At 46.0% G+C, this 27,262-nt stretch overlaps 1 protein-coding gene and 1 long non-coding RNA gene across 2 annotated transcripts in view; one reads left to right on the top strand and one right to left on the bottom strand.

The window, feature by feature from the left end:
• Positions 1 to 1,024: 1,024 nt before the first annotated feature.
• On the bottom strand, positions 1,025 to 3,560 carry LOC119146183. Its single transcript, XR_005103661.1, has 2 exons — positions 2,867 to 3,560; positions 1,025 to 1,557 (listed from the first exon to the last, which is right to left on the bottom strand). It is a non-coding gene; the product is annotated as an uncharacterized LOC119146183 (long non-coding RNA).
• The window catches only part of FAM20C (FAM20C golgi associated secretory pathway kinase), a 59,872-nt gene continuing 34,163 nt past the window's right edge, over positions 1,554 to 27,262 (top strand). Inside the window, exons 1-3 of the mRNA XM_037383472.1 lie at positions 1,554 to 2,461; positions 4,188 to 4,360; positions 13,748 to 13,826. Coding sequence (XP_037239369.1) covers positions 1,956 to 2,461; positions 4,188 to 4,360; positions 13,748 to 13,826 — 758 coding nt within the window. The 5' untranslated portion in view covers positions 1,554 to 1,955. The remainder of the gene's footprint in view (positions 2,462 to 4,187; positions 4,361 to 13,747; positions 13,827 to 27,262) is intronic.

Raw genomic sequence — 27,262 nt, 5'->3', positions numbered from 1 at the left:
ACTGTAACACCCAGGGGACCCTCCCACTTAAAAGCTGATTTTATCAGCAGCCCAGAGCGTCCCTGCCTGACCACCTGAAGACCATCACAGTGGCTTTCCCCTCCTCCAGACTGCCCTCAACCTCAGACAACCATCGACAGCGCTCCCTGGGCACCGGTGGCTGCCCTGGCCCTGTGACTACCAGCTCCATTAGCCACGAGGCCACCCAGCTACAGAGCTGATTGCGCAGCCAAGGGCAGCAGGGGAGAGGGCAGATTACCCCGCAGCATGCTCACGGATTATCTCAGCCCACAGGATCAGGGATTAAAAATAAAGGCTGTTCCTCCTCCAGAGGAAGCAGAGCACGCAGCTTTCCGAGTTGACCTTGCTCCGGCGAGGGGCTGGGGGCAAGGGGGACCGAGCAGCCGCTGCTCTCCAGCCCAGGCAATGACAGAGCAGAATCGCTGCTCCCAGCCTGGGCACACAGACCGCGCTTATACTTGGCAATGCTGTTAGTGCAGATTCCTCTCTCTGCTAGCACTATTTTTTTCTTTGGTTTGTATTTCTTTTTTTTTTTTTTTTTTTTTTTTTGCAAACCTTTGTGTAACAGACGCCCTCTCCTTGCCCCAGTTGGAGCTGCAGTAGAATGAAAAGGGGGGTGGGAAGGAGGGAGGAGAGGAAGGGAAAAATCCCCCCCCCCGCTTTTGGTTGAGGTTTTCCTGTTACTATCACTGTAGCGTTTATTTAGCCAATCTCCTAACTATGACGTGAGGAAGGCAGGAATCATGGCTCACTCATAATATTTAACACACCCACCGAAAGCTGGAGCTGCAGAGCTACTAGTCCAACCAGTCTCCAGAATTCAGTGTAGCTGAAAGAGGTTTTCACTCTGCACCTGCCAAAGATCTCTCCCCCCTCTTCCCTTCTCTCCCCCTTTCTCTCTTCCTTTCTCTCTCTCTCTAAAAGGCAGATCTGTAAGACCCAGCAGAGATCAAAGACAGGACCTCTTTACTGAAAAGAACCTCTGCCGATTTATATTAGTTTCTTTCCTCTAATACTCCCCCCCCCCCCTTTTTTTTTTCTCTGTGCCATATTTAACCTTTATGTTGCAGTTGTGCCATCAGACAGTTTTGCAGCCAAAAAAAACCAAGCAAAGCCAAAGCAAAAGCCCAGCTCGGATACAGCAGCCACCCAGACTCGATCTCAGTTGAACGTATTAATCTCTCCCAAGCACTGGACGCGATGGATGAAGAAACTGGAACCGCTCTAAGAAAATTATTTTCCAGCCAATGTTCTTAAACAGTCTCAGAGAAGAGAGGGAGCGAGAGCGAGTGGGAGAGCGCTTCTGCTGCATCACTGGTCAAATTCAAAGGAAGGGAGTCAGCGTTTCCAGCACAGCCAAATATTATGGATGATTTTTTTTCTTCTGTCGCCTTTCCGTACAGGTTTTCTTAATATTATTTTTCCCCCTTCCTCCTTCCCATCCTTTTGTTTGGCTTTGTTTTAAAATTTTATTTAACCAAAGCTAGTGTCTGATGCTGGTTTCTCTCCAAGAACCAGTTCTATTTGTTGTGATCCCTGTAATAAAAAAAGAGAGAAATCGTGAACAGATGGCTTTATATATCGCGATGCCGCTGGCATTGTTTTCCTATTGATTTTAAAGGCTCGGTCTGGTGCTTTTTTCTTTCGATATATTTTTTTTCCTTTTTTTTTTTTTTTCCCTCCCCCTCCTAAGTTCTTGATGATACTGAGAAATGAGGACCTATTGTTTTTAGCCTGTTTATTTCTCGGCGCCTATGGAGATAACTTTATTGACTTGATCGCTCGCTTCCCGATCCGAAAGGAGAAAGCCAAAGCCCCGGGGGGGGGCTGGAAGACCCGCGCCCGCCCGGGCTCTTTCCGCGAAAGCGCTCCCGACCGACCCCGCCGCCTCCCCTCCCTCCCCCTCCCCCGGTAATTTATTAGCCGCCCCGGCCATGAAAATGCTCCTGGTCCGCAAGTTCCGGGTGCTGATCCTCATGGTGTTCCTCGTCGCCTGCACCATGCACATCATGATCGACCTGCTGCCGCGGCTGGAGCGGCGGGGGACCGAGGGCCGCCCCGGCTGCTCCTGCCCGCCGCCCGCCGCCGCGCCGCCCCGCGCCGCGCCGCGCTGGCCCAGCAAGCACACGCTGCGGATCCTGCAGGACTTCAGCGCCGAGCCCGGCTCCAACCTCTCCTCGCAGTCGCGGGAAGCGGCGGAGCGGGCGGCGGGCGGCGGCGCGGGAGGCGGGGGAGCGGCGGCGGCGCGGACGCGGCGGCTGATCGCCCCCGGGGCTCCGCGCCCGCCGCCCCCCGCCGCCGCCGCCGCCGCCCCGCTGGCCGCCCTCTTCCAGCACCCGCTCTACCGCGCCGCCCTGCCCCCGCTCGCCGACGGCGACCTCCTCTTCAATGTCAACAGCGACATCAGGTTCAACCCGCGGGCGGCCGAGCAGCCCGAGTGGTGAGTACCGGCGGGGGGGCGCGGGGGGCCGGCGGCCGGCGCGGAGCGGGGCGCGGTGCTGGCGCGGAGCGGAGGCGGCGCGGGGGAGCAGCCGGGCCGGCGGGGCTGGGGCAGGCGGCGGGCAGCGCCGTGTCACCGGGGGAAGGGGAGGGCGTCTGCGGGCAAGACCGGCCGCGCTCCCTCCAAAAAGCCCGAAAAAGCCGCGGAATAGGGGATGCAGCCAGGAGCGCGAGGAGGCCGGGGTGCCGAGGCCGAGGGGGCACCCCGACCCCCACCCCAGCTGCAGCCAGCCGGGAGAAGGGTGCGAGAGGGCGAGCGCCCGCCAGCCTCCCTCTCCACGCGGTCCTGGCCTCCCACCCCCAGGCGTGCTGGCCAAGCAGTGAGGCCAGGCAGCGATGCACTAACTTTTCCCAGAAAGCGAGGTCTAGTGTCACAAAGGCATTCATCTTAGCAGGTATTGCTGCCTTCGGGATCTGATCTGTGCGACAGTTTTCATCCTCAATTAATTCTTTGTGCCCTAGCACCTCCGCTGCTCTCCAGCCTTCAAAGCAGTTCATTGCCTCCGTGCATCGTATGCCCTGTTGGCTAGTAGGAAATGCTGAGAAATTTCAATGACTGAAAAATCAAAAGGCTTGTCTAATACAACAGCACCCTCTTCCAAACACACTGACATTGTCATGTTTAAACAGCTGCATTGTACCGTGCAAAAGCTCTGTCAAGCCTCAGAGCAGCCAGCATGATCTAAACCTTTAGAAAGAGAGGATAAATATTTCTGATTTCCGCCCCACAAGCATGTGGATTGTCCAGGCCCCTTCCATCTAATAATCAAAACTGACTGTGAAGTGAAATAACCTGGAAAAGTTCTGGTTACTCTGGGGGGGGGTGAAGGGTGGGGGTGGGGGGAAGATCACAAATGTGTGAACGTCTGGACGTGACTAAATCCACAAAAGACTTCAGGATCAAATATATGTGATAGCATGTTCGGTAGGTGAAGAGTGAAATTACCACTGACATCCACAATGCAACTGCCTGTTGTACATATTTTCCTTAGTGGCTGCAGCCAAAGTTTGCAGGACTAACAAGAAATTGGGGAGTTAAAAGTAAGTTTAACAATTCTTTTCTGTAGTAGTCTCCTCCTGCTAGGGAAGGGGCAAAATCTTCCAGTTATTCTTCAGCAACCAGTTCAGAGTGATCCAGTTTCTTCTTATTCTCTCTTTTTAAAAAAGAGAAGAATTGTGAGTTGGGAGCGTTTGGTACGACAGGTCAGGTCACTGCTGCACTCTCATTCCCAGACCCAGGTCCCTGCTATGTAAAGGTACAGGACGGTGCTGTCCTTGGGGTCAAACTTGGAAAAGATGTGTGCAGCATCATACCACCTGAACGCAATGTACAACCTGCAGCTCTCTGTTCCTGCTATGTAAGGGCCTCTGCTAACGCTCAGTGATGTCACCCTGAGTTTCACTCCTGACTTTCATGGGCTTTAAATCAGGCATGGTGAGTGGAGGGGAAAATCCATCTCCTCCTCGGCCCCAGGTGGGAGCAGGCTCCTGGCGTGCAGCCGGCGCAGGGGTGAGCTGGGGGCTTCTCCCACCTCTGTCGTGCTTTGCCTTTCCGAGTTGTCACATTTTGAAAGCCCTGTTTCTTGATGCCTGTTACAAACTGTAACATTATTTCTTTCTCCTCATTTTTGGGTTTTTGTTGTGTTGTTCTTTTTTTTTGGTGGTAGGCAAAATGAAGATAATGAAGAATTTTTGCCAACTGGAGAAACCTCCATAGACTCCTACCCAAACTGGTTAAAATTCCACATTGGCATTAATCGGTACGAGTTGTATTCCAGACATAATCCTGCAATTGAGGCTTTACTACAAGACCTGGTCTCCCAAAAGATAACCAGTGTTGGTATGTTTGGATATATATAATTTTTTTATCATTATTGCTCATTGTTCAGGATCTCATTGCTGTTTGACTATTAATATTTTGCATGGCTTCCTCTGGTGTGCCTACAACATTGCTTCCCGACTTCTGTGCTCATTTTCCCTGTTAAACGTAAAGAGATATTGCCAGCTCTGTATTACCCAAATAATTGCAAAGTCTGCCAGCAAGGCGAACCTCATTCATTTCAGAGATCTTTTAGTCGTGATCAGGCTGAAAGTGCCCTATTTGGTTATTTAAAATAAATATGATGGCAAAAAGCAGATAGCATCTTGCATGAGCTAGATTTGTATTATAAGCTGATTATTATTTAAAGGCTGTGTCTGGCAGTGCATCTTCCCAAGGAAGGAGAGAGGTGGCTGCCCTGCTTCCCTGCAGCCGCGGCTGTGGGAGCATCCAGCGCCGTGGGGCTCAGCAGAGCTGCAGCTTCCCTGGGCATTGCACAGGGAGCTCCATGCGAGCCAGCCTCACACTGAGCAGAGTTCAGCTCTTTTTATTTGGCTTGTAAATCTACAATGGGGATGTGCCTATGTCAACCTTTTGCTCTGGTTAAACAAGGTGACACAGTTCAGGGCTTTTCTCCAGGGCTGTTTAATGACAACGTGTGTTTCCTTGAATTTAGCTGCATAGCTGCACAGGGGAAAAAAGCCACAACCCCAAATGAAAGCCCAGGGATACTAAACAAATGCACACCCCTTGGTTTCCAGAGGTAGGTGCAGCACAGCCCGCAGTTTCCGTCGGCCGTGCAGAAAATGAAGTTACTTGCGCTGACGACAAAGTTGCCAAGTCCATTTCAGAGGGATGAAATAGCAGGAGCTCTGTAAAAGTGCTGATGGTGTGCTGGCACCCGGGATGAGGTCAGCAGGTCCTTAACTCTGCAAGGCAAAAATTCCCCTGGCTTCAGCAGGAAATGGCCGGGGCAAGCACAGCACAGCAGCCCTAGGGTTTACATTTTCCATTGTGTGAATCACAGTGGCTGCTGAGCAGCAAGAAGGGAGGTCCTTGGTCATCAAGAGTGAGCTTATTTAGCTGATCCAGATGGAGTAGGTGTACAATGCAGGAAGCCACAGGAGAGCTTCGCCCCCATGAGTCGAGGTGTGTGGTGGCTGTACCCAGCACCCAGCTCTGCTTTGAGCTCTGCTGGGGCAGGGTTTTGAATAAAGCAGTTTGGGGTATCCAGCTGCCGTCCCACATGTTGAATTCAAGGGTCCAGTGGACACCTAGCTCATGAAAGGTGACAAACACAGGCTCATTTATTAACCTGTGATGGATTTTCTGTCCCCAAAACTCTGGCTTGGCATGATTCATCAAGGAGCTCAGGTTTGACAATTAAGCCATGTATTTTCCCTTCTCTAGCTCAGATGTGACCCTGCAGGCAGCAGCAGCCGACCCTGCCCATGCCTCTCTGGTCTGTGCTGGAGGGGGGCAAGGGCACGGCATGGACATGGCCTGGGTGTTTTTTCTCCTTGACACAGCTGTTGCCTTCCCTGACCTCTCTCCTCCGTACCAACTGATTTCTGGAATATTAGTGGCACGTACGAATGGGGGTTGAGCCATTACTTTATAACACGTGTTAACGTTGTTCTTTGAGCACATCCACCAAGGAGGACAAGGCACAGGCTGTGCTCTGCCCTGTCCCCGACCGAGAGCAGCAGTGCCCCCCATCCTGCCCAGCTGCCCAAACCATCTCCTGGCTTGTCTCTTGAGGTTTACACAAAATGCATTGGCTGTAGCAGTGTTTTGTGCTGCATGGCTGCTGAGTGTATCAATCACTATTTACCTCTTCAACACTTCAGAGCTCAGCCGTGTTGCCTGTGCAGGAGGAGAGCAGTGTCTGCAGCAAACTCAGCAGCATTCAAGCCTTGGAGCCTGTCACTTCTGCAGAGCAGTGGGGTGGTTAAGGTTGATGTAGGGATGTACAACCTGCTGGGAGAAAAAGGAATGTAGGAAGGAGAAGTAATAGTTTAGTACCCGCTCTTCACTTGATCTTCTGGGCATGTTGCTTAACCTCTCTATGCTTCAGTTACCCTAGCAGCAAAATGGTTATCGTAAAAAATAGGAGTGAAATCCTGATCTTGGTGACGTAAGTGGAAGTTTTGCCATTTACTTCCCTGGGGCCATGATTTCACCTAATGTGTCATATAGATGTGTTGTGAGGTTTTCCATTAATTATGCTCTTGATAGAGCTTTCAGATCAGCGGGGGGGAAAGGGCCACGGGACCACAGAGGAAGATTTATGGTAGTTATTAGCGATTTCCTATGGGATTGTCTCTCTGTTAATGTTTGAACAAGGTTCTTGAGGGCACGGTAGGGCCTCATGCCCCTAACGAAAACACAGAGCCATAGTTTCTGTCAATGATTCAGTATCATTTCTGTAAACTAAAACATGAACTACATTTGGTATTTGTATCGGCTGCTGTGGGAACTGACAGGGAATGAGTCCTACGCATAAATCCCAGTCTAAAACCAAGCATATGGAAATGGAAGGGGCCTTTGCCAATGTAGGGATGCCAGGATCTGAATTTTGCTGGTAGCATCCACTGCCTGCCTCTGTGGGGATTCAGGAGCTTTGTCAGGTTGCAAAGAAAGAAAGAGCATATTGTTAATATGCTTGCTTTTTTTTTCTTATTACACAGTGCAGCATCTCTTACTTTATGTTGCAAATTCTTTGGGAGCTTTAAAATGTATGTTTTAAAATAATACCTGCCAGCTTTGTGCTTTACTGCAGAGCAGCAGCAGGGATTCAGAAGCATGTAAGCTGATTAATAAAGAGTAATATATTTGACCAAAGGACATTTATAGGGCGGCTATATTCTTTTGCATATTGCAGCATAACTTCTAATTTGCCTGGGTTTTTTTCCTTATGGTCAGTTTTTGTTGGTTTGCTTTTTGTTTTCTTTTTTTTTTTTTTTTAAGGAAGCTGCAAAGATGCCAGGTTAGAAGTATAAAATAAATGGAAACCTTCATAATGCACAATCTCCAGGCTTCTTTTTGCAAGCAGGACAATTAAATATACACATGCATTAGATGAAATGGGATATTGCTTTATCCAGTTTCTTCCCAGTGTTCAGATTTGCTTTGGCTCTAATAGAATTAGGTGATTTGCTGTGCGAGTTCTTGATACCTACAGTAATTAGATCCAAATTGCAGCTTTCTTAGCCACACTGTAATTTCTCTGCTCAGCTTGCATTATTTATGGAGGCGAGTGGTGACCAGATTGATCCCCCACCATCTATCAGAACCGCTCACACGACTCTGTAATGTGCGGTGTTATTTTAAAATGAAAACGGTGACAGAAGCAATTCCCAAGAGCAGGGAGCACCAAGGTGACATTTTCTTGATGTTAAAGTTTAAATGGAACAAATCCGTGGATGGGAAGGAGCAGCACATTCACTCCCACAGTGACACCTACAGCTGGCCTCGGAAAGGACAGGGTTACCCGCAGCTTTCAAGCTGAGCAACTATTCTGTGCCCTGCATCAGTACATCTCTTTCCTATTCGTTTTGTTCAGCATGAAGGGATAGCTCTTAATTTGATTTAATTCAGTGAAAATTTCCTCTTGCCATAAATAGGAGCCTAGAGAGAATTGTTTTTCCACTGAGCACTGAAACCCAGTTTTCAGAAGCAGCACATGCACAGGCAATTGCACATTTCCTTTGCCTTTCAAAACTGTTTATTGCATGCATAAATAACCATAGTTAGCTATTTTCTTGCATATTTACAAGATGTCTGTGCATAATTGTGGCAGCACTGTCAGCAGTTTAACAACAAATATGGCTTGGTGCATTGTAGAGGCAGTGTGGCCTTGATCTTGCTCGTACTGCTGTCTGGAGGAGCCGTGCTGTGGGATCCTGTGAGCAGAACAGGCTTTTTTGTATTTCCTGTGTTTACTTGGGTTTTATTTTTTGATTCTTTAAATTCTCTCGTTGGAAAGGTTTGGAAACATTACCTGATCGAGTTCATTTCTGAACGTGCGATGCCTTCAGTTTGTACAGGCAGTAATTAGAAAGCAAGCATGCAAGATTACTCACGCAGTGAATAGATGCTGCAATTAACTACGGTGGACTCTGCTTCAAGTCAGGGGGAAAAAAAAAAGAAAAAGACAAGACGCTAAATATTGAATATAAATTCTGGTGCTAAAGGAAATTATAAAACTCTCATCCAAAGGAAGGGAAAAAATGCTGTTGAGAATATGTGAAAAACATAATGAAATGTAGCACCATTGGTTTAGTGTATAAGAAAACAATGAATCTGCCAAGAGTCAACAGATTGATTTAATGTACAATTCCAGATGAAAGGAGGGGACTTAAAATGTACAACAAAGCCTCTGAATGATTTTACAGATCTTTTCCCCTCCAGAAGTCTTTTACCCTCTTGATTAAACCAAGAAAGGCCTTTAAAAACAAGTTAGCAGAATTGGCTGAACAAGAACAAATTAAGAGATGATGAGGGCTTGAATTTGTTTTGAAATATGTTCTTTACAGCTTTTACAGGGCCATGTCTCTAGCCTGGGGCAGAGTATTACTTGTTAAAACCAATCAACATGTTTATGTTAGATTTAAGCTTGATCTATTAATAGGAATCCAAAATGGATCTGAATGTCCTCTGTTTCAGATGTTAACTGCTTCCCAGGCTTTAACTGGATCTCACTTCTCAGACATTAGCGTTGCATATTGAATACATTTTAAAATGTTTGTTGGATTCTGACCAAAAGGCAGGTTCAGAGGTCCTGTTGGGACTCTCGCTTTCGGTCGGATGACCATATGGTCTAGACAGGCCAGTAGGATGAGGGCTGTCATGCAGCAAAACAGAGGATTTGGAAAGTCAGACCAGTTCCAATTCCAAATCCTTTTGGGTCAGATCCTTTTGGGTGGCATTGTGCCTCTACTAAGAGTTAGTACCAGATGCTAGCCAGAAACCCTGTAGCGTGCGGCTACAAAAAGATGATTGAGAGATGATAGATAGTGCATCTTTTGTGTTGGATGGTGTCTGTGGAGCAGAAAGGGAATTCAGGTTTTGTGTTGGTGAGGGGACAAGGTGGGGAAGTAGCAGACGTGGCATGTGGCTGTGACAACAGGCTCATAGATGTAAATGGGGTGAGGACTTTTGGAGGCTTGATTCAAGTTCTATCAGAGAAAACAGAAGGAATCCCACCAGTTTCACTAGTTTTTGGACAAGACTCTAGTCCTACAGGCACTCAAGCAAAGCCCTCTAAAGTTGGGAAGATTTCTGATCACACCTGAAGCCCTTGCACTGGGTTAACAGGGGAGGTTAATGCTGCTTTCCGTTTCCTGCTACTTTGGGGGAAAAAGAGAGGCTTGGAGTCGCCTGAAGACAAAAAGTAATGATGGTATTGGGATTTGTTTTTAACACTGTGCCAATACGTCCAGGAGCTGTATGAGACTTGATTGAAGGTAGCTGCTGGGAGCTAGCAGGTTTATAAAGTCTTACAGAGCTGTTCATGACCTGTGATGTTACGGTATGTTCAGAAACCTTAAAAAAGAAAAGGTGAATTCAAGAGTGTGGCTAGTGTTTCCCTCGCAGTCAGTACAGCCTGATGTCGCTAGGCCGCCCTAACAATACTAGGCCTGCTGATCGTAGACATGACAGCTTGCAATGGTATTGCATCCTCCGGTTTCTTGGAAAATTGTATGTGCTGCTTCTGGGTATTGTAAATTCTTTGCAAACGTTCCCGTGGGCAGTAGGAGAAGGCACAAGGGCATCTCCAGATAAGCAAGGGGTGTTTGTTTGGGGTAAGCTCCTGGAAGGTGACAGGGCTCCCGCTGTTGGGCCATAATGGCCAGAGGGACACGTTTAATGGAGGGATGAGCAGGAGGGGGGCTTCCTGCAGGAATACTGCTCAGAAAATGAGGGGAAAGCCAGTACGCAGATGTAATGCTAGGTTAGGACAAGGAAAGTAATCTGTAGAGGAATTGTAGAGGAATGAAGGCAGGTTAATTAACATTGATAATATACAGCTGTGGGCTGTCTTCAGGGGAGGTGGGTTGGTTGATGTGGATAATGCACAGCTGTGGCTGGGTCCTGCTAAGTAGTTAAATAGCTTTAAGGACGATATGAAGAGGAATCCTGGATGAAGAGAGACCTGGAAGAAGTAGGGGGAGGAGAGAAAGTACCCCAGATGTAGAGGAGATAAGGAGAGGCCCAGGAAGAAGCAGGGGCCTGGCTGAGGAGAGGCTGGCTGGAAGAGGAGCCTGAAGAAGGAAGACTCTGGGTGCAGCAGAGGCAAGAAGCAGGGTGGACTGTCCTGAAGAGGATGAAGAAACAGCCCAGACAATAGATGAACTTTTGAAACCTCATGGGGGATTGGTGGCTATGCTGACGCAAGGTGCAGGAACTACTTCTTGAAGTTAACTTGGTGTGTGATTGTAAAAGCCTTGTTGCAGCAGCCTAGTTTAGATAGTGCTGCGACAGTAATCTTACCTAGAGATCTGACTGAATCATTTCCAATGAGATCTGCTCTTTTCTGGCATTGCCACCCCCAGGATTTGGGCACCCTGGAATGCCTCCAAGTCTGCTTAGAGTGCATGAAGAGTCTTTTTGAGGTCAAAAGGACAGTCTAAGCTCAGATGTTTCCCTTTCTGCAGGGTTTACAATGTTAGACTATAACTAGTCTGGACTTGGAAGCTGGCTTTGGATCACCTCCAGCCTGAATGAGCGGCAGAAGTTTAAGCATCTGCGTGCAAGTCAGGGTGATGTGGGGAGAAGCCAACACGGAGCTCGGTGTGGGTGATTGTCCACGTGCCCTGCCACAAGGCATGATAGGACACTGTTCCCACCAGTGTCACCCTCTGTTTTGGGGAGGTCCAAATTTTCCTCTGAGCAGCACATGCCTGAAAAACTTGTGTTCACTCTAGGCTACTGTGGCAGCCAATTAAGGCTATACAGTGAGATGGATCTAAAAAGACCAGGGAGGTTCTTTTGTCTTACTTCAGCTCAATTCTTTCTGACAGGAAACCAGGCCTCTGTGTCTCGTGGAAGAATTATTCTGAATTGTTAATCTTCTTCATGCATTTCCTTGCTTGGTGATGACATGCCTGTTGTTGAGCTCGGCTGCTAACAAAATCATTATCTGTCAAGTGGCTTCAATTTGCTGAGAAACCAGTCATCTTGGTGTATCTGAGACTTTGTGCTTACAAGAGGGCATGCTGGAGCATCCTTTTTATTTCCTCTTGGCGTTGCTGTGATCTCCCAAACACTTGGCTTCCCAGCGGTACCCCAGAACAGGCTCTACCCTTCCCTTTGCTGTGATGGGCTTACAGGATCTCTGGTATGTTTTGGACATACCTGTCTCACAGAGGAGAGGGAGCCAATCTGTAAGCCCAGAGCTCCTCAGAACTGAATGAAAAAGCATAAATTACATCAATTTCAGAGAAAAAAAACACCTGGTTTTAGGTTGGTGGGAGCAGTCTGCAGGCAGCCGTGTTGAGACGGGCTGGGGAGAGTTGTTGGGCAGGCAGGATGTGCTTCTGCCCTTTGGTGCTGACCGGTATGAAGACAGCCCACACAGAGGGGTGCAAGTACAGGTTGCCCCTTAAAAAGTGGGGCAACCCCCATGCTCTCAGCAACAGCTGGGCAGGGACGGTGGTGGGGGCTGATCCGGGGTGTCCCTGTGGCAGGAGCCAAGGGCAGCTCTAGCTGTCCAGACTAACTGGGAGTGTTTCCAGAGTGTATGGCTGGGCTGTGGTGGTCCTAGGGCAGCACATGTAGGTGTTTGGCTGGAGGGCTGCTGCCTTCTCACTGCCTTCAGGCTCCAGGCTGGGTATGAAAAGGCCTGCTGCTCCTTCTCCCCTCAGGTGTGGCTCAACTGACCTGCTGCTTTCCTTGTTCAGTGCAAATTCTTTAATGCCCTTTAATTTCTAATTATTTATTTATTCCTTTGGGATAAACTGAAAATGTGAGAGAAGGCTGGGATCAGCAAAACAGCAAGGCAGGAGGGATTTTATTTGAGGAGAAGTATAATTACACTGACCAGGTTTGCATAGCATTTTGTTGCAAAAATACAGATTACAAGTGCTGAAAGAGAGCCGATGACCTATCGGTAATAAGGCACAGATGAGTAATTAAAAAGATGTGTAGCTAATGGCATTGATTAGAGAAAAAAAATGTACAAGCTGTACAGGTGGAACAAGGGCAGCTCTAAGCCAAAATTTACAGAGCAAGGTAACTTGACATTTATGTAGTTCTACAGTTGACATGGGTTTTGTCAAAACTGTAAAGAAAGGGATTGATTATCTGATCATTCGTAGCAATCATTTTTAAATAACTGACTCATCCACACAAATATGACTGCCATGGCCTGCCTCTCCAAACAGAGGAGTGAATTAAAGAATCAGAGTATAGGTCATTTCATTTATTCAGAGCAGTTTTGATTGAGATGGTGAAAAAACAGCTGGTTTGCCAAAGTATGTATTTATCTTTTTTAAGTAGCATTATCATCAAGTAAAATGCATTTTTATGAATTCATAAATTAAAAAAATACTGTTCTGACTCTAGAAACACTATAATCTGGCTGTTAATGTGATATCGTCCAAATTGTTCAGACTGGTGTGACTAAATGTCAATCTTCAATTCCCATTAGCTCTCAGTTGGAAAGTGAGTCCATTTCATGTTTGAGCAAAGATGGCCCTCGGTGTGCAGTGTGGACCGCAGCCTTGGCTGCTCTGTGTGCCCTCTCCTACCCTCCCCGCAGAGCCAGCGACCCGCTCTGTGCAGCTTTGCTCTCGTGTATGAGCTGTCTTGGGATCCCTTGAAGTTAATGGATGGGCTTGGATACATATCCATTGTGCATAGAGAAGATTAATTTACATATCTGTACTGCTCAGCAACAATTATTAAAATCGCAGCAGAGATCAGAGATTGCTATAATATCTGCTCATACTTTTAATTAAGGAGATGTCTGCTGTGCATTGGACTGTACATCCTAGCGGCAGCTGTCTTTGAAAGCACCCCATCTCCTTTCCCAGAGTGTGTTCCTTGCTAAAAGGAGCTCCAAAAGCAATTGAAGATGGAGAAAACAAGACTCCAATGGTCTGTTCCTATACATGCCATTCAGTTAGGGTGCTTATGGAGCCCATATTGACCATTTGGAGAAGACAAAGGCATGTCAGGGAGTACAACCCATTTTTAGTCCCAGTCAGCAGCTCAAAGCCCTTCCCTGTACTCTGCAACTGCTGAATAATCTGTTGTCCAGTTAGGATTACCCTGCTTGGTGCTCAGATACTGCAGTGCTGAACCTAGTACAGAGCAAAAGAGATATGATTTTGTTTCAAGGAAGCTGAATGTAAGTAGATCCATATGTAGTGTTTTAAAGTGGTTTTGGTTTTTTCCCCGCAGCGATGAAATCAGGAGGCACCCAGCTGAAGCTTATCATGACGTTCCAGAACTATGGACAAGCATTGTTCAAACCAATGAAGTAAGTAAAAAAAGTCTGTGAAATTGTGGTTGAATAGCCCGTTGCTATTTTCTAAGCCTTTAAAAATTTGCTGTAGTGTCTCTCGAGGTTAATGTGTCTGGTTTCCTAAGCTTGCTGCTGACTGTAGAGCTTCAGGTCTGTTGAAACCTTGCCCTGCTATACTGGTCTTTGGAAGAGATAGTGAGGAGGCTTCAGATACATTACAGTCTTCTTGGGAATGCTATTCACTCTGATCTCTGTGAAATATCCCATCATAAATACAGCATGTTTGCAGCATCTCCTTCCTGTGTAAACTTACTCCATAGGTCTGAGCTCTATCTAGTGTCAGTGCTCCTCTGGAATATGGCCAGACAAGGGAGCTGGTTCAGAACAGCTTTGGGAAGAGCTAAATAGTGTTTGTCTGATAGATTATAATTTAATCCACTGATTTACTGTTGTTTGTATTAAAGAGTTCTATTAGTCATTTAGCTATGGCTATGCTGACTCTGTGAAAATTTGAGAGTGGTGCTGCAAGGTAATGAATCTAGACAGAAAAGGAAGGAGTAGGATGATGCAGCCTTGATTTGTGCCTGCCCAGATCCCATTGAGATGAGGGAAGTTGTTCAGATGCAAAGCAGATGTAGATGAGTTCTGAATCCTGACCTGTGTGTTTGTATTGTAATAAGGAAAATGACTCTGGGCTTATTGTAGAGGGTTTAGCCAAGACACTTGGTGCTGCAACATGTGTAATGAAGCCACTCAGTATCTGTGTCAAAGGTACCACTGCAATAATAAATCCATTTTCTTCTTTTGTTCCCACTGTAGGGAAGTTCAGTTAATTTCCTCTAAGACGGTCCATAAAAGACTAAAGTACCAAGAAAGAGTGTCTTGGAGTGTGTGTTGGCGTTGTGTTACAGCTGTAGCGGGGAGCACAGCTCAGGGCACAAAGACTGAGCTGGAGACTGACAAATTCCCTGTTTTGGTATAGATTTTGCTGTAGATCGACCTCAGACAGGTACAGATTTGGCTTGATCTTATTTGTCTGCCAGAAGGGCCAAATAATTTGCCCCACTTTCCTTCAACCCAAGTTTGAATAGGAACCCTCCTTATGTGTGTTCATCCTGGGAATTACAAGGAAATCCTGTGAACTTCCAGGCAGCACAAGGCATTTGAGAAGGCCAAATGCCTCTGTGTCACTACCCAAATTGCACACAAATTTCTCCATGTTTCTGGTGGATCAGTGGTTGCCTGGGAGGGGTCAGAGGAAGCACAGGTAATACTGCCAAGTTAGAGGAAAGGCAGAGTGTCAGAGAGCATCTACTGCAACATCTTCCCTTCCTCTCCCTGAATGCTGGGATCATCAGATCAGCAATGCATGGGTCTGTCCCCTATATGTGCAAGTTTGACGCATATAGGCACAATTCTTAATTGTGTCTTGTCCAAATCAAGCTTTGAGCAGCCTGTAAGTATTTGGCGGAACTGTGGTTGTGCTGTTGGCTTTTTATGTAGTGTGTGATCTGTTTCTTCTCCATTTGCTCAGATGTAGATAATCTCAGTCTTTATCATTGTATGACATTGTAATTCTGGGAATGCTAATGAGATCAAATTGAAAGTTTACAGTTTCTACTGTACTGTATGCAGCCTCAGCAAGATGATGGATGACAATAGAGGTACAGCCACGTTCCTGTGTAGAAGCAATTACTACCATACACTAGAACAATAACAGAAAATTATATCTTAATCATTCAGTTTGCTTGATTTGAAGAAGGGCAGCAACACCCTGTTTTCTCACTGCTCTTTGCATTACATACACCACTGGAAAAAGCAGCATTAGAGCATTCAGCAGCTGTGTTCCCAGGCACCACACCTTACAGCAGCAATGCTGCTGTGTTTGTGCTGAGCATCACTGAACGCGTTAGTGATTTTGAATAAGGTTGTTTGCAAGCATTTGTCTTCATTCTGATAACAGTGAACAGGGAGCTAGATGCTCAGCTAGCGTAAATCTTGCTAGCTCCTTTGGCATCTGGTCCCATTGGCCTCTTTCACCAGCTTATGGACTGTTGTTGATGAAGTTCTTGGAGAGGTTTGCAGCATCATTTCTTATCCAGAAATAAGCAGCCTAGAACAACAAAAAATAAAAATGAAAATCAGGCTTTGAAGCTATGAGACTCCTTCTTGTAGGACCCTCTTCAGGCCCTAGATGCTTTCCAGGCTGTTTCTGGTGCTCTTTCTTTTCTGCAGGGTGCCCTTCTGATCCAGGCTTCACAAAGCTGGCTTTGCCTTCCCAGGACAGAGGGCTATAGATCAGGGCCAGACATCTGTGGTGATCAGAACTGGCAATGTAAAGGATGTTTTTTTCTAAATGGTTTCATCAGAGAGCTGCAAGATATTGTCCTGGTGGCTGCTTCTTAGATCAGCTCCTTGGAAGGAAGCCCTTGGTGGCTAGTCAGGCCATCTCCACATGGTGCATCCCATGAGTTTCAGTAGTTACTGTGTTACTGGCTCCACAGCTTTTCAGAGCAGCAGAAATTAGGCTTTCTTTTCTCCCAAGCTGGTAAGTGTCTTCATACAAGCAACCTTCTTCATGAACTCCAGGTAACCCAACCATTAAATAGTACCGAGTGTCCAGCTGCAAATGAAAACTGGGGCCTCAGTTTATCGCTTAACGCTGGAGGGGGCAATATGAGTTGCATGTCTATGTTAAACTGAACTGAGCCACTGTTTTTTATAGAAGAGTTTACATCAGTAGGATTTCAGGCCTGATCCCAAGGAAAATTGATAATACTGAGTGTCCTGCCCTGTCTGGGATCTGAAGTACTGAAAGCTGAATGGTGTGAGGCACATATAGGGTAATATGTACACATGAGGCCAGTCTCTACCTGGATTTGATTCATTTGAAGTACCTGGAAAGCTGGTTTTGCTATACATAGCTGTATCAGTACCTTCCACATTGAATCGATACCTGTCTGAGCAGGATTGCAGCAGACGGGAGAGCATACAAACCCTTCCCAGACACGGCTGGGCATCTGTTAGCCAAAGGAGAGGTCTCCAAACCTTTGGCAGTGACTTCTGCAGGGGAGTCATAGTAAAATGCACTCCTGGCAGATTGCTTGAAACCCTGCAGAACACATCTGACTTGCTGTGCCCTTTCCCAGCCTCCCAGTTCCATGATGAATTTATCCAGGGAGCAAGCCAGCTCCAGAAAGGCCCAGGCAGGATTTAGAAATGGGGAAAACAGAATCTGCCTTTGCCACCTTTTGTGTGCAGTGTTTGACATTAACTGACAACTTTTCGTTTGGTCGTTGATTCAAGCTAGTGGAGCAAATGAGAGGAGGGAAGCTTAACAGTCAGGGAAATGTGATAGTGGTAAATAAAGCCTGATCATCTGCAATTATTTTATTTATTTGTGGCTCTGCGTCTTTATTTCTGAAATAATTGCTCATAAAGTATTGCAGAGGAAGCCAAATCTATTTATAAATCCTATGGCCCAGTGTAGATTCCTTTGCTAATTCCAAATGCATCATAGAAAAAGCAAGTATTTGCTAAAACTCCAGGGAAGATTTAATGTATTTGCAATGTATCTTACAGTTAATGTGTAGTTTTATTTAGCTCCTAACAGTTCAATCATACAAAATTATTACCATATGGGACAGGAAAGAAATAGCAGCCTCCCCTTCTCCCATGATTAGTGTGTCTAACTTTACTAGTATTGTACAGCATCATATTTATTTACATGATCACTGATCTCTGCAGCTGCAGCCTTCTGTATGACTTATCAGGTAGGGGTGGTGTAGAGCCATAAATTTCAAAGGATTTTGGCTTATTTGTCCAAAAGGAACATGTACTTCATAGTTTTATTTGGTTTCCCTTTGTTTTTGCTAGCTGGTGGAGTTAAATAACTGGCTCAGCAGCAAAACCAACACACTGTTTTATTTTTTTTCTCCCAAGGCTTTATTCTGGAAGTGGGAGATTCTCCTCCAGTGGAGTCAGTGTTAGGATTCCTGTTGCATACACTGGTGCCGGGATCTTGAGAGAGATTTTCACAGTTCCTTATGGAAAAGCCAAGTAGGAATGAATAGAAAATGATACCTTATTATTGGAGTTGTGAGAAAAGTGTCCTGTGGTATGTGTTTAAGAATGACATCTCTCACTCCCAGTTTTATAGACTGCTTTGTAGAAATGTGTAGAAAGGGTATTCATTATAAAATCTTTGTGGTTTGTTTGTTCCATTCAAAGAAATACTACTGTATCTAGTGAACTCTTTTGACTGAAACAGGTAAAAAACAGTTCTGTTCCAACTTCAGATTTTGCTTGATATTTTTAACATCCTTTTTCTTCTGTTTTTACACATCAGTGCAGGATTGGTAAGAGCCACGTGCCTGTTTCTCTCAGTAGCTGAAGCTTGCAGTTAAAGTCTTTAGTACAGTAGAATCAATTAGCATCAGAGTGGTATCAGGCCAGAAGAGACTTTTGGGGTTGTGAAACCGGTCTCCTTGAATCATAGGTGTTCATCTCATGAAGTCCCATTCACTAACCGACCAAACACTGTTAACCATGTTGTTTGTAACTCTTGCCCTCACTATCCCTCCTGAAACTCGCCACTGTAGAAATAATGCCACCCACTGGTTCCTGCAACCTTCAGTCGTGCTCCATCCTAGTGCCAGCCACAGAATAAGCTGGTAGCCACTGTCTAGTGCAAAGCTAGTGCTCTACAGAAATAAACCAAGTGCACTCACCTTTCAGCTTCTGTAATGTTCCTCTAGCATATCTTTTGGCTCAAAGATGTAGGCACTGTTAGCTGGGCTGAAATCTAGCAGCAAAGGTCATGGGGAAGATAATATTTTTGTTTCAATTGGCAAAGCACAGCTTTATACTGGCTTTTAGATGTCATAGGGACAAAGGATTAGCAACGTTCTTTAAGATTCTCTTTGATTTCCTTTTAGGATTGCTCAGCAAATAATGCATCTTTTGATAGGGATATTAAATAGGCCAAACAATCCCCGTAATACAAACAACTAGTAATCGCTTTCATTTCCTACAGTTATATTCCCTTTCTGAAGCTGCAGCATGACTGTTGTACCTGTGAAATGCAGCCTCCAGGCCTGATTATCATATCAATTAGGCTGGTGTAATTCTTCCAAATTGGTAGCATTGCTTCCAAGTCAGAGGAGTTGAAATGAACTTCAGAATCGGGGCCACTGAAAGGTTGCTTTCCTTATTACATTGCATATCATGCTGGTTTGAGGAAATACATTTTGCAAACCTGTTGCATTTCAGCTGGCAGGCATCCAGTATAAACATACTGTTATAAGTCAACATAGCAATTAAATCAAATTGCAATGTTTTCTCTGAGCAGCTAGAGAAGTGAGATACGCATCCAGTAGCTGCTATGCTAGAAGCCTTCCAGGATTAACACTTCAGCACACTGGAATGTGCTGTGTGAAACCTGACTGAGCAGTCGCTGGTCAAAGTACAAACCCAGCCGCTGTGTTTCGTCCCTCAACTGAAGCCATATTACTGTTCCAGTCACTGGAGAATGCTGGTGTTGCGCAAGGTTTGTTAGTGGAGACCTAAGGTTGAATAAACTGGTCGGAAAGCTTGAAGCTGGTTATCCCAGGATTCAGTTTATTTAGGTGTATTTCAAAATTGTGTCTCATTACATCATGAAGAAGAAATGTTTTCTTTGCTGCTGGCAGTAATAAACAGTAATCAGATATTCTGTGGACCTCATCCATGAGACTTTGGGCTTTTTAAGGGCATTCAAATCTTTACCTACCAAATCCCTGCTGAAATGTTTACTTGAGTGAGACTGACAGGCAGATTTACATCAGGAATAAACCTGGAGTAAATGGATGAATTAGATCACTTGATATTTAAAGTACACAAGATCTGAATGTGGTCCTCAATAAGGACAGTAATGGTTGCTGTGCAGTATTTTAGTTCTTTATCTTTTGGTATATTATGTGTGACCTGTTTTCTCTTTTATAACTAATCCTGTTCATCAGATCAGACTTCTTCTGTATTTCAATGCAAATTGTGTTCCAGCACTCAGCAGTGCCTCTGGTCCAAATCTCATTTATGCAGATTGGAAAATCTGCGGTAACCTCAAGGGGAGCTGGACCAGGATTGAGGCTGACTGATGGCCCTGGACAGCAATGAAATCCAGCCTTCTGTCTGTCACTGTGCACTGCATTTCCTCTTGCTAGAGCTCAGCAACGGCTGGCTGAAAGATTGATCAATCCCATCCAGACCAGGAGCAATTTGTTCTCAAATTCTGCAAACATGTTTATGAAATGACCCCAGAGTCAACGTCCAGGTAGCTCAAAGGTTGTCTGTTCAGGTTAGGATCTGTAGGGATCTGAGACAGCAGCGTTTCACTTTCGGCACCAGCTCTGTTGTGCTGTCCCAAGCCAAAGCTGCCCTGGGTAATCCCCTCCTGGAGCCAGGCAGGAGCTGCTCTGAGCCAGGATGGGACAATGTGAGTCCCAATGGTGGGGGGGAGCAGACCCTCCTCCCACAGACCAGGGCTGTTTTGCTGGACATCATTGTGTCCATGGGGTTCAGCTCTATCCCACTTCCTGGCACTGGGCACTGCCATCCACCACTGCTGGTGGCTTCTCCCCAAAATCCCTCTCCCCTGACTGCCCCATGGCATCTTCAGCTCCTGACAGGAGAAGACTTCACTCTGCAGCTCACAGAAACGTCAGCCCCATGGTCTCTGTGACTGGGGCTTTTTGCACAAATAGTTCAAGCCTTGCATTTTAGTTCATTTAGTTGACTCATTTGTTGGGGTTTCTCCACAGTGCTTAACATCTATTTGTGTTCTTGTCTTACGCAGACACAAATGGCCGCAGGTACTGACTGTACCTGCACCTTATTGTGGTTTTAAGGGAGTGCTGAGTGGGCAGTCCTGTTTTACAGTAGTGAAGTGTCTCTGCCTGATTAGCTGCCATCTATCTAAGTGCTTCTAGAATCTTGCTAATTAGTCTTTAGGAACAAAGATACACTGGTGTTTATTTTTTCTTTAAAAGCCAGCCACTGCAGCAGCTTTTTTTTTTACCATAGTGTATTAGGAAAGAAGCATCTTCAGTGACTGATCTTAATCAAGCTGCTACTTCATTTTAATTTTCTACATCCCAAGAAATGCAGTCCTGTGGCTTTGCCTTTTAATAGGAGACCTGCTTTCAGTTCCTCAGTTTCTTATTGCACACCTTTTTACCCTGTATCAGCTGTGTAGAAAAGCAGCAAATGTTACTGAGGGAGGAGCTGGTGTGGAATGCATAACCTGTAATTTACTGCTAAGTAACAGGGCTTGGTACGCAGGGGACTCGTCAGTGTAGCAGTGAGGTAAGATGTCCTTAGTAAATCTAAGCAAAAAAATGTGTCCAAAATGTTTTCAGTGGGATATGCAGATATCACTACCCTGAAATATTTCATGGGAATTTGTCTCCATTTCTTTACAATTTATAACCCTTAAACTAGGCTCAAGAGACTGAAATTCAGGGAAGGAAAATGATTTGTGCAAGACTTGTGGTGTAAACCAGAGGCTGAAGCTGTTTTCTGTCTGGAGCAGTGTGTATGCTTTATCCTGGAGATGAGTTGCACTGTGCTCATCTCCCCCTTTGAGAGGAGTTATTTTTGGATTTTTATGGAGCTAAATTCCTCCTCTTCTGCCGCTGGCCCTTATCTCACACAGGGATAGATAGCTTTGGGGATCCCCACCACTTTGAAGGATGCAGATGGGCATTTGGCCACTTGCACCGAGATTTGTTTCAAACTTGTTTGCTTTTCTAACAACCATCTCATTAAAGTCACCAACATTTCTGTAGGGCTCTTGAGTTTGGGCTGCTGGCTGTCAGAAGGGGCAGGAGATAAGCAGCAGTGAAATGCATATGGTGAAACAGCGTGGCTGGTAGCTGAGGACCTGCATCCAACTTTGCCGGAGGTCACCGGTTTAGGCAAGACAGTCCTGCGCTCAGTGGTGATGAAAAAACTGGGTGGCATTTGGGAGAGACCCACAACCGAAGTAAGTGTCTTGCAGGTCGAGACAGGAAACTTTGGGCAAAGCTGAGAGGCTTAGAGTGCACAACGCATGTCCAAATTACACCCTTGGTGTGGTGCAGTTGGTGACTCACAGCTGTAAACAAACACGCTGGACACTTCTAACTTTTTTGTTTTTTCATTTTCAGTGTCTGGTTCATCAGTGTTAGTACTTTTCTTGTTAACTTACAATTTCCACCCTGCTGTAACATTCTGCATGTGTGTAAATAAGTGAGAAATCCTGGAAGACTCATTTGCATGTGAAGAAGTAGCAGAAACCCAGAGTAAGTAGCATCTGCAAATGTGTGGGAGCTGGAGAGTAGGGGGGGGGACAGGAAAACTGTTGTAAATAGAAGCAGTTTAAAGTGCTGGATTATGTGCTACGGATAATAAAATACCCCAAGCCAGCATGTAAACCAGATACTGTTCTCAGCAGCAGCATCCAACTGATCCTGTTAGCACTTCAAGCCCCTTTTGTAAACCTTGCTAATCGGTGGTCCAAATTCTTTAGGCAGGGGTGGTCACCCAGCCAGAGGATGAATAACGCCATAGCTGTGCGTGGAGACCTGCAGTAGCTGGCAGAAATATTGCACGCAGACTTCAGATACACGCAGTCTGCATATGGATTTTTAAACAGCTTTGGTTAGCTGGCATAAAGCAGAAAAAAAAAAAAAGAAGATTCTGTAGACTTAAGGGGAAATCTAGCAAAGATTGCTATTATTTTCTTTAATTTTTAGTAGGACTGATTGATGTTGTTTGATTCTATCTCATGGTATACAAGAAGAGAATCTTGACCCAGCGTATTTGTGCTTCCCTGTATTTTGTGCTTGTTTGAATCACTGAAACAAGATAATCTGGCCAAAACTTTCAAACAAACCTTTTGCATCTGATTCTTTAGGGGTTTATTAAGCAGAAAATCTGATTCCTGGGGCATAAAACCCAGAGGTTTTTCAGCCTTTCATGTTGCAAGCCCAGGTTTTGTGTCAGGGCTCTGAGTGAGCCTCAGCGAGGAGGAGGGGAGAGGGATGCTGTGCTGCGAATGCCAGCTCTGCCTCCTGGGGCTGATGATGGCAGCGACAACTTAAAGCAAAATCCTGTTTTTCTCCATAAGATTGAGATGTGGGGCTGGGGGTTGTTGACAGCAGAAGGGTGGGGTGCAGTGAGGAGGGTTCATGCCAGCCCTGGGCAATGTGGGGATGGCAGCTGTCCCCTTTGGCATGGACCTAGTGCCACTGCGAGCCTCCGTGTCTCCCCCCAGTCACAGCAGCAGCCAACCTGACATCTCAGGGCTCTGACACCAGCAAAACAGGGTGCCCAAGGAGGGCACAGGCTGCTTTCCTCATTGCCTGCCTCATTTTCCTATTCCCAGAGCCAGCTCAGAGTTAAACCATTATTTTTTTTTCCAGCCTTTTGACCCTAGGTACAAGAGCCGGGTAGCTGGGAATTTAGCCCAAAACATGCCCTTTTTTTTCTCTGCCTGACCTAGTTTGTTGCTGCCCGTGGGGAGCTGCGGGGGTTTCTGCTCCTCTTGTGCCTTTGCTTTGGAGAGTTGGGCTTTTGTGCTGCCGATTGTATCACGGTGCCTTGAAGTTATCTCGGCGTGCGCTGGATATTTTGGTACAGAAGCTGCTTTTCATGTGCTTTTGTAGCACTCGGGGCACTAATGCTTTGCCTGAAGCAGCAGTGAAGCCTCCGCTTTCGTGCTGGGGTACCGTGGGGCAGTGCCAGTCCTCAGTGAGTCGGTGGCTCTGGGCGGTGTGAGGCACAGCCGGGTCCTGCTCTGTTAGCAGCCGGCGAGGCCGTGCGGAAGAGATGGGGTTTGCAGCATATCCAGGCCACCTATTCAAATCCAGGCTCTTTTGGCACCTGTGAAATTGTCTGACAACTTGTGAGCGGGCATTGTGCCATGTGAGCAGATGGGCATGAATGTCCTGGCAGCCAAGAGCCTGGGATGCTCATCTGGCAGAGGGGAGCGAGAGCAGAGCTCCTCCGTGCTCATGCCCAAATGCCCGTCCCTCCTGAAGTTACCATGGGAAGGGTGGGCACAGTGATGGGGTGTCTGGTTTGGGCATGGGGTGTTTCACAACAGAGGTGATACCCCCACATTCTTCTCCCTGGTTCCTGCTGCTCCATCGCCCAGGACAAGGTGGTTTCTGAGGTGCTTTCAGCCTGAGTTCAGCTGGGGACAGCCAGCACCTGGCACTGTCCTGCCACCTCCAGAGCCTCACCTTGAAGGCAACAGCACAGCAATTTTTAACTACCTCTGCTAGGTGGTTTCCTGTGGGAGGCTGGCTCTTGCCAGGAGTGAATCCTGAGATAAAAGGATTAAAAAGTCCTTTTCAAGGCTTCACAGAAATTGTCGTGGGGGCTTTCTTTAAAACATAACTGCGGGGCCTTAATGCTTACTGCCCTGAGGGGCAGCTTTTCTCACACAGGCATGCATTTCATGATGATTGACACATCATTAATTAACTGTTATTAATTAACCCCATAATCTGAAGGGATGGGAGGAGGAATTCCTTGCAGGCCTGGATCCTGTCATTTCTTTGAATGTGCAAGTCCCCTGTTCTGCTGTACTCCCAAACCCATCTGTCTTTGGGACTGAAGAAGCTCATAAAGAAGGCAGGACTAATGAACAACCTTTTATAGCCCCCCCCTTCAACCACCTTCATTTCCTGCCAGCCGCAGTTCAAACATGATTTGCAGGAGCAAGGCTATTTGTATCTGTTACTCTGAGTTTAAAGGAAGAGAAATGTGGAAAAAAAAAAATATCGGTTGTTTGCCTTTCAAGCTCCCCTTGTTCCCTGCTGTGTAGGATATGATGCTGTAAAGGATGCAGGATTCGTCTGTAATATAACACTAGCTCTGCGTGTGGATGGTCACATAGCTTCTTTTAGCCTGGCTGTGCTATGAAAGCCCCAAGTTAAGACAGAAAACCCTTCTTGCTTCTCCATTTTGGCCCTGGCGTGATGACCTCTCTGTTGCACTCCATAGCCCGAGCTGTGCTGAAGTGCCCGGCTGCACCCAGAGCAGCAGCAGAAGGGACAAATTCTTCCCATGCTGACTTCAGCTGGGCTTCGCTGGTGTCCTTGAAGACTTAATTTTGCTCCAATTGTTTTGAGCCAGCCCATATCTTCTGCCAGTTCTGCCTGGTGGCCTCTAATGATCTTGTATGTCAGACAGCAGCATGATTATAGCTTTATTTAACTTACTTTGTCTACATTTGCCTTTCAAGGAGCAACAATGCAGCAATTCTGTAGACTAAATGTGGCCTAAGAAAAGAAATTGTCCTGTTTATCCACAAACAACAGTTTCTTGGGGTGATGCCAATCTCAATAAGACATCCGCGGTGCCGAGAAGCCAATAGTCATAATCACTGATCAGTGTTTTGCTGATGTTTTGGCAAGGTTTTGCATCCAGTGTTGTTGACCCTGTGCTTTTTCTATTATGTGCTGCATCCTTTGGCAGGAGAAGGACCTTCTTGGGGATTAGAATGGTACCTATATTGCAGGAGGTGCCTAAAGCTCTTTGTTTGGCACAGCTTGTCCCTTTTATTCAGGGCTGCGTATCAGGGTTCATCCCTCCCATGCAATTTCAGGCGCAACAGTGTTAATCCTGCCATTTTGCATCTCTGCAACTGGGAACGGCCTCACATTGCTGACATCTGAATTACATTTTTAACAACAATTTCCTTTGTTATATAAAATGAAGCCAAAACAAACACTGGTATTGGAGGCTCACTTTCTGGCTTAATTAACACAGACCTTTAAATGGATGAGGACTATGAATCATTTTTGTGTAGATACTGGTTTTGGATTTTTTACTTGCTTGCTTGTGAAGGATTTTGTTCCTTCCCGCCCCCCCCCCCCCCCCCCCCCCCCTGCAACGTAAGTCTATGACTTCTGATGCAGTAGGACAATTTGGAAAAGCTTTCTGGTCCCTCTTACCTAACTGTACCATTATTAGATTATTGGATTCTCTCTTTTCTCCCTTCCCCTAAAAATTCACACTAAAAGGGTGAAATTGCAGTGTATTGAATTGCCTGATATTGCACTTATTCTTTATTGCAGTATCTTCTGGATTTTAATAGCAACAGGCCTTGAAACTATTTTGGTGTTACCAAAGGCATTTAATATCTGTGAACATAGGGAAGGTATTTTCTGGCACTCCGCAATGACACCGAAGCCCCAAAGAATTACACTCAGCAGCCCTGAATTTCAAAGCCTGACATCACTGCGAGCAAGGAATACAAATCCATCAACAGTAGCAGGATTTTAATTGCTTTTGAATGATTCTATAGAAATCTAAAATTGCTTTGTGGGATGAAAAAAAAAATCCTCACTTTTATCTGTGAAGAGGTTTTAATTCTGGCGAATAAAATAAGTGGCTGCTGTAATAATACAAGATTTTTTCCCACTGACTGTGTAGCTGTTCCTTCAGCCCCTGCCTGCTGGGATTTTATCCTTGAGCAGTGAGACATCAGAGTTCATCAGATATTATACGTGGCAATTGCCAAACCAGGAGAGGCTCTTTGGTGACTGGAAGATTTGTGCTTCTGTTGCGTTAGCTGTTAAAAAATGAGACCACCTGCTTTCTTCTGCAATGTGACCTTCTCTAGCTGGTCATATGCTGTGTTTTCTCTGTGATCAGATCTGATTTTAAGGGTAATCAAATGACCAACATTGCTTGAAAACCCAGTAGTACCTTGACTCTTGCTTTACAGTTTTCTTGTCTTTTTTTTTTTTTCTTCTTTCCTCTCCCTTTTTATGAAAGGAACAAAAACCTCTGCAGACGTTTCTACATCTGGCTTAGCTTCTGGTTAAATGCATCCTCAGGGAGTGCTGGAAAATATTACTTCTCCTGTTTAGAAGAGAAGTAAACGAGTCATATTTTCCAAAATAGTTTTCAAGGAAAGGAATATCAGAAGTTGTTTGTATTTTCCTGTTTAATAGATCTGGTGAACACTTACAAATGATCAGCATCACAAGAGAAGCGCTACCAGAATGTGAATATTTCTATCATCTTGGCAAATGCCTTTACGGCTGGCACGAGCCAAGGAAGAGTACGTGGCTGAGCCTGCCCAGGTCCCTTCCCTGTCCCAGCCCTCTGTTGTGGGGGGGTCACTTGGCTCTGCCTTGGGCTGATGTGGGGATGGAGTCAGCATCCTCCTGGTGTGAAGGGTGGTAGAGAGCAGCATGTCCCCTGCCCTTGCAGGTTTGCAGGCAGAGCAGAAAGCTTTCCCCCAGTTGTTCACCCCCTGGGTGGACTGTAAGAGGGATCACATTGACCTTTGGGGGTCTGGGGCTGTCAGATCTCTGCGGGTGCAGTGGAAGGACTCTCCTTGGTTTCAGGGGGAACCAGATCTCACCTCTCATCTTACTTCAGCATTTCTGTTTGTGAATCAGCTGGACCTAAAA

Source organism: Falco rusticolus, chromosome 4 (assembly GCF_015220075.1).
Source record: "Falco rusticolus isolate bFalRus1 chromosome 4, bFalRus1.pri, whole genome shotgun sequence".
Lineage (NCBI taxonomy): Eukaryota > Metazoa > Chordata > Aves > Falconiformes > Falconidae > Falco > Falco rusticolus.
The sequence above is the reverse complement of the archived record's forward strand: the minus strand, read 5'-3'. Positions and strand labels throughout refer to the sequence as shown.